This window comes from Cariama cristata, unplaced genomic scaffold (genome assembly GCF_000690535.1).
Source record: "Cariama cristata isolate BGI_N322 unplaced genomic scaffold, ASM69053v1 scaffold33892, whole genome shotgun sequence".
Classification (NCBI taxonomy): domain Eukaryota; kingdom Metazoa; phylum Chordata; class Aves; order Cariamiformes; family Cariamidae; genus Cariama; species Cariama cristata.
In genome coordinates this window covers 433-7,585 of record NW_009606092.1, presented here as the reverse complement: position 1 = coordinate 7,585, position 7,153 = coordinate 433, and the positions used below count along the sequence as shown (strand labels likewise).

Sequence of the window (7,153 nt, the reverse complement as noted above, 5' to 3'; positions counted from 1 at the left end):
GGACGAGTGGCAACAAACAAATTGCCACAAGGGGAATTGCATTTAGGTATTAGGGAAAATAAAAAAAAACTCCCTGACAGTGGGGAAACTTTGGGAAGGGCTTGAAGAAGCTGTGGAATTTGTCTTCAGAAATATCAAAACAAATCCAAACAATGAATTGAAACTCAGCTGGGCAAGGCCCTAAGCAACCCAATCCAGGCTCGAAATCAGCTCTGACTCCAAAGCCTGCCTGCTTTCAGCAGAGGGTTAGACTAGAGACCTCCAGAGGGCTTTTCTGCTTGAACGATGATTGTGAGATCCATATCGCCTCAAAGATATGATTACAGCTGTGATGCTGTCATTAAAGAAGAAAGAGGGAAACATGGATGAGCAAGAGGGTCGAGAATGGGCAGGGATGGCACGTGTTTGCACATGACCAAGATTTCTCTTCTAAAGGCATTGCATTACACCAATTTTTTGTTCGCTTTCACAAATCGTTACTGTTAGGGAGCAGAGTTCAGCCTCTTGTTTTCATCCTGACACCTCACTGTAATACTTGAGTATAGAAAGCCAGCTGGACAGAACAGAGGAAGCTAAAACCAAGTCGTTATGTCTCACCAGCTCGGCGTAGTCTGCCGGTTTAGTGCATTTATAGCCATAGGGATACATCAGGAGCTGAGAGTAACTGTGGAGGGTGAGGAAGGCCCAGATGTTTCCATGTTTCTTAATAAAGTCGACAACAGCTCTAACTTCCACCTCTGAGTTAGCACTGGGCCCATGGTAAGAGTCAGAACAGGGATTATTACTGGCTCCAGGACCTGTTGGTGCGAAGAGGGAACAAAGGCAAACCTGTAAGAACTGGCATTCATGAAAGGTCCAAGCAGACCAACACAAACGTGGGCTTTCCTAAGAACAGGTCTTCCGCAAAGGCAAGGTCTTAAAAATGCTGATAAACGCACAAACAGCAGCAACAGAGCAGGAATACTCAAGGGACACGCTTCTAGACGATTACTGCCTTCATCTTGGGCTCACTGGCAATCAATGAGTAGGAAATTATCTTTACAGAAGACAGCTACCGTCCTAGTTGACCACTTTCTTTCTGAATCCCTTGTACTAAGGGGACTGCTGGTCCTGTGTAACAGGATCCGGGAACATGAAAGGGAACTTTCTTCTTAGTGACAGCCAGAACCCAGAAACTTTATTCCTACCTCCAAAACCTGCATCCCAGTTCCTGTTTGGATCGACTCCAACACACAGACTGCCTTGATTCCTCGAGCGGGTCTTCCGCCACATGCGATTCTAAAACAAACACACACTATGGCTTTGAAAAGGAGCAAATCTCGGTCCTTGCAGTAAACCTGATGGGCTGACTGCCAAGATGGGCCAACGGTCAAAAATTGAAGGGCTGGTGTATTTACCGTGGGTTAAGATGGGTTAGACAAGTAATTAGTATCTTTGGCTGCCCAACTCTTTTGTAACTCCTTCTTACAGCATTAACAAATGGCCTTTCAGAGCCTACCTCCCTTGCATTTATTGTTCGCCTGGAAGAGTGTGAGAGCTTTCTAAATCAGCTTAGACACCCAGCATGCTTACTCACTGTGGTGTGAGTGAATACATATCCATCAGGGTTTTCAGCAGGAAAATGTCCATTTTGTTCAGCAGAGAGGTGACGGATGGATCCTTCCCATAGTCGGAGGCAATCTAAGCCGAGACAATATGGTACACCGTGATTATCAGCATCTTTCTTTCCCGCACGCTTACGCTCTAACAGCTAGGTACAGAGGCAAGTCTGGCTTTTGGGGCAGGCAAACAAGAAGCATTCATTATCTGCTGGCCATAACTGTTCCTCCTGAGACTTGGAGCTTGGAGAGAGCAATCAATCTGTTTTACTATTTTATTCTGAAGACAGAAAGTTAGTAGAAGAGGGCAACAAAATCTTCTCCTGCCTGTCCCAGAGAATGGGCCAGGGCTGGCACTAAGATTGAGATGGATTAACCAGCCTGGGAATACACAACTGTGCTGCACTTCTCTCGTGGCCTCATCATTTTCAGCAGAATTTAAATGCTCATTTATATAGGGCTGGAAGTTTTGGTACTTTGTGGAAGGTAACCGACCACACAGTGTTTCTGTGTGTCGGTAGACCAAAGCAGCAAACTAATCTCAAAGTCTTTGGTTATTTGTATAACTATCAGCCCTGCAGTCCTCCACAATTTCACCTGAACTACTACATTTTGTGTTCCTAAACCCAGCTGTTCTAACAATACCCACCATTTGTCAATTCTTTGTCTAGGCAGCTGCCATATTCTCTCTGGAGTCGGCTGTGTTATGAGGGGTGAAGGAGAGTTAGCAGCACTGGCTAAACACATACAGCTGTGATATACTTTTAAATAGTCAGAGGCATTCTCAAGACAAAAGACAAATCAATCACTGCTGAAGTAACCTTTTTAGCTATCCACATTGCACTCGCTTGGGTAACCCACTCTCGGGCGTGGATACCGGCATCAATCCAGATTGCAGGACGGTTCCTTCCTCCGGTGCTGAACTGTCAAACAAAACAGAAAGGTTTTGAAACCCTCACTGACTCCCTTTAGTCAAGAACATTCTGTATAGACTGGGATGCTTTGGACTTAATTGTGCTGTATCTATAATACCTACGCATATTAGTGTATGTATACACATATGTATACAAACATTCTGTGATATGTTATATGTCGTACCTTGAGCACATACAAAGGCCGCTTTTCATAGGATTCCCCAATCTGGAGCTTACTGACAATGTTGCTATACTCAGATGCAAGATGATCCAGTTCTGCATAAATCTGAAATGAAAAGGCACAATGACATTTGCATTACATTTAGGTATAGTACTGCCCAGAACAATTGTAGGACCAGATGAAATCTACTTTTCCCTCCTTTTGCCTTCATTATTAGGACCTCTTCAAAGCCCCATCTCACCTTATGTCGGTGCAGTCAGCGCTGTTCCTACCATCACAAAATAGAAGGAAGCACTGCTGTATCATCCTGATCTCCTTATTTCAGGAATAAGTTCAAAACCCTCTTTAAGAGCTTCTGGTAATAAAAATACCTTACCCTCTGCTCTGCTTGATAGCTACTGGTTTCCTTTATTTCCCTATTTGAAGAGTCATTTATTTCTCCATCTCTTTTGAGGGTCAGAAGGAAGGGTTTTGACAGAACGCTGCAGAAGACTTTATGAAAAAGTACGTTCAACACTTGCCTGTTCCAATACTCGCTCAGGGACAGCGCAGGCTCATTGTGCTGACCACAGAATTAATACATTTTAAAACAAAACCACGTGCCAAAAGAAGCTGGAAAGACATTTTAGATCCTAATGTAGGACATTTAATTGAAGACATCATGAAATAAGGCCAGAAAAAAGAATCCTCTTCCCCCAAAGCTGAGGTACTCACGGAATCTAAGGAGTGGTAAGTTCCATAGTTGAAGCTGTTGCTGCTGCGATCCCTTTGTAGACTGCAGGCCATATCTTCCTTTTCTTTATCCAGAACAACCTAAAAGAAGCCATTCAACTGTTGAGAAAAGCCTGCTTAATTTGCACACTTCTGACCAAACGTTTATCTCGAAAAACAAACTGGTGGCGCTGCAGACCAGCCCCAGACCCAAACACCTGCTTCTGCTGGATGTCTCTGTGGCAAAGTGGGCAAGAATACCAGTGTTCAAATGGTCAGCATTAAGTTTCAAACACTTCTTAAGATGAACAAGAATAGCATTGGGAAGCTTTTTGGGGAAAAAAACCCCAAACAAACCAACAAAAAAAGCACAGTGTTTTCTGCTGAGTCGATGCTATTTTAGATGGCATTTTGGGATTACTGCTCATGTCGGATTAGTGCCCAAGTGGGTGACTTTTCTCTCGCATGGTGGTGTACAGTTCTTTCAGAGTATGATCCTGAACTACTCTTAACACAGTTTACTGAATTATGAGTAACTTTAGTGTTGTCATTCCCAAACATCTGAGGCCAAAAGACCACACAAAATTCCTCAGGGGTTGTCAGAAGAGCCCCACGGAGCCTTTAAGTTTATTGATGTCACTATTCCACGTGGTTTCAGGTAGCATCTGCAGAGAGATCTCCACAGCTTCCCAGTGCAGCAGCGATCCACAGATCATCTTTAAGAAATTAATCCACAGACGACAAAAATAAGAGGAAGAACTCATGGAAAGCAGAGTATAGAAGAGTCCATCTTAATGAATGAGGCCAGATTGTGAATCACTATTTGTTTCCAACGGATATAAAAGCTAAATATTTTCCAATGGCATTGCCTACCTGCACATCTTCGATCAGGGTAGAGTACTCAATCCCCTGGGACTCAAGGAAGGCTTTGACTGCTTGGATGCTGTTAGCAGGGATTCGCACATCCACGGGGAGGGCAGGGGTGGAGGGATTTATCCAGAAATCAAGCTGAAAAGAGAAAGGAAAATGCATTTGGTTTGGGGAAAGCATTCTGCAAACAGCTCTTCTAAAGCTTTAGAAACGCTGATTTCTCCCAAACTGAATGACTCCTGCAGTATGGGGCCCCGTCATGTTTACAGCACGCTCCATTCTTCAGCTTGGCCTCACTACATCCTTGTGTCATTTAATGTGACAAACTCACCCCAAAAAATAACAAAGGTCTGCAGGAGGCTAAAGTCAGCATTTTCACTGACTTCAGAGCTTCAGTCGTACAAGCAAGAGGAGATTTTAGTCTTCTATGATGATTAGTTTACTGTTCCCCTTTTTACCAGGAATAGTTTCAAGACAAGCACTGTATTACAGTATTAGGTTCTATGAAACCCTTTGTTTTTATTTCTCCTTTGGTAGGGCTTTTCTAGATTTTCATTTCCATACTATTCAAATCAATATTTTTAAAGAAAGTGATAATAAAAATTCTCACCAATAGCAATAAGAACAGTAATAACCCAGAATTTTATAGTGTGTTTTCCTGTTTCAATACAGTGTAGACCAACCAATAAATACCTCCTACAATGCTGGGAGACAAGTACAAAAACCTTAGCATGCCCACATTAAAGACAAGATTTTCGATACTAAGATTAAGAGCAGATCAGTTCAAATATGATTTTAAACCCAGTAGGAAGAAAATACGAATGCAGGCACTCCTGAATACCAAGCCGTTACTCGAACTTGCAGATCAAACACCAAGAATTGAGGCAGTAAATTTATTTATGGCACCTGTCACTGTATGGTACAAATCTCTCAAATGCGATGCAAAGTCCTACCCTGATAACTCCTGCCCCAGTCCAAAATGTTAAAAAATTCCTCTGTGGTAATAACATACCTTGAGGTGTTCCAGCGACTCCAAAAGCTGTAACTTCTTAACCTCCTCCTCATTTCTTGTCTTGATTCGGAGAACCTGGTGCCTGCAATAAATCAATACATCTTCAGAAACCGTCTCAAAAAGGGGTCTAGTTGAACCAACCTGTTACTGGGATCATGAATTTGGTGGGTAGTTACTTGTATGCTACCAGCCAATACAGACTTCTTAAATGCAGTTGACTTAAGTGTCACCCAAGAGTTGAAGCAACAACCTGCAGGGCCAGCCTGCTACACGTGCACTAGATTAGCAACCAGTTAAATGGTGATTTTTAAGATTTCATCATAAACAAGACATCAAGTGGATGAGTTTTTAATTGCTTACAAGGATCAGTCTTGCATCTGTTAGTTATTTTTTGGAGATTTTGCAGAAAAAAAATATTCTGGTTGAGTTTGCAAATGATCAAATGTCTGGGGAGCGCTACACAACAACGCAAACCGAACACTAAATAGGGGATTCATTTCAGCTTTCCTCAGTTTAGTCAAAGACTGTTGACAAAATTCCCTGTGTTGTCCAAACTGATACCATCAGAGGGTGACGTACACCATTCCAGGTGGAACGAATCACCTTCTGGAAGTACGTCGCACCGCCAGTTACAGAGGTAACCTCAGCTATTAACGTAGGCTATGCATTGTACAACATAGTGATCACAACGTACAGTCTCCGAGTGGTTTTTAGATCACTACAAACATGCTCCAGTCCCCTCATCATCTCTGTTGCCCTCCGCTGGACTCTCTCCAGTAGTTCCTTGTCTTTCTTCAACTGGGGAGCCCAGAACTGGACCCAGTACTCCAGATGTGGCCTCACCAGGGCAGAGCAGAGGGGTAGGAGCCCCTCCCTCGACCTGCTGGCCACACTCTTCCTAATGCACCCCAAGATACCATTGGCCTTCTTGGCCACGAGGGCACATTGCTGGCTCATGGACAACTTCCAGGTCCTTCTCCACCTCTCCAGGAGGTCAACCCCCAGCCTGTACTGGTGCATGGGGTGATTCCTCCCTAGGTGCAGGACCCCACACTTGCCCTTGTTGAACTTCATCAGGTTCCTCTCCGCCCAACTCTCCAGCCTGTCCAGGTCTCGCTGAGTGGCAGCACAGCCTTCCAGTGTACCAGCCACTCCTCCCAGCTTTGTATCACCAGCGCACGGCAAACAGGGAAGACCGATGAACCCAGGCTGATCTAATCGCAGCCTACAACTACTTGAAGTGGAGGTACAAAAAAATGACAAACTCTTCTTAGTAGGGGTAGATGATGGCAACAAGGGGAAACAGCTCCATGCCCTGCGCTGAACAGGAGGGTGGACTTCTGGAGGTCCCTTCCACCCAATGCTTTTATGAAATGACAAAAGGCTCTCAGGACAACAAGTGTATGCAAGAGTTGGGGGACAGAAGCTGCTATTCTGGAGAACCAGGGGCGATTCTGAAGGAAACCTGGAAGCCATAACAAATTAACAAGTGGAAGTACAGTCCAGGATCAACGCTGTAGCCAAAAGCACCGATGTGCTTCTTAGCTGTATAGCCTGGGGTTTACTGCAAGTGAGCCGAGCGTTAATGCTGTCTTTGCAAATGGCATTCGGTGGTTAAAGCATTTGGTGCGTTTGTTTTCACCCTCTTCCCTCGGCGTCTGCCTTTGGCCGGTGTTGGAGACAGAACAAAAGTCCACGGAGTCCCAAATCCTGACCTGGCCCAGCTGCTCTGCTGGCACCCGCTGCAAGCAGTACTGAAAAATGGAGACGGCTTAGAGCAAATCGACGTGAATAACTGCAGAATTGGAAAACACATCTTAAGACAAGGTAAACAAGGGACTTGGCATATGAGCTCAGTTACGCGTGT

The 7,153-nt window shown here is 44.3% G+C and overlaps 1 protein-coding gene across 1 annotated transcript in view; it reads right to left on the bottom strand.

Moving 5' to 3' along the window:
* The window catches only part of LOC104158557 (carboxypeptidase A2-like), a gene marked incomplete at its 5' end in the record, with an annotated part of 6,814 nt that extends 1,446 nt beyond the window's left edge, over positions 1-5,368 (bottom strand). The window contains 9 exon segments of the mRNA XM_009696235.1: positions 598-797; positions 1,188-1,278; positions 1,577-1,611; positions 1,614-1,680; positions 2,420-2,521; positions 2,697-2,798; positions 3,408-3,506; positions 4,278-4,412; positions 5,287-5,368. Of these exon segments, the coding sequence (XP_009694537.1) occupies positions 598-797; positions 1,188-1,278; positions 1,577-1,611; positions 1,614-1,680; positions 2,420-2,521; positions 2,697-2,798; positions 3,408-3,506; positions 4,278-4,412; positions 5,287-5,368 (913 nt within the window).
* Between the last annotated feature and the right edge of the window lie 1,785 nt (positions 5,369-7,153).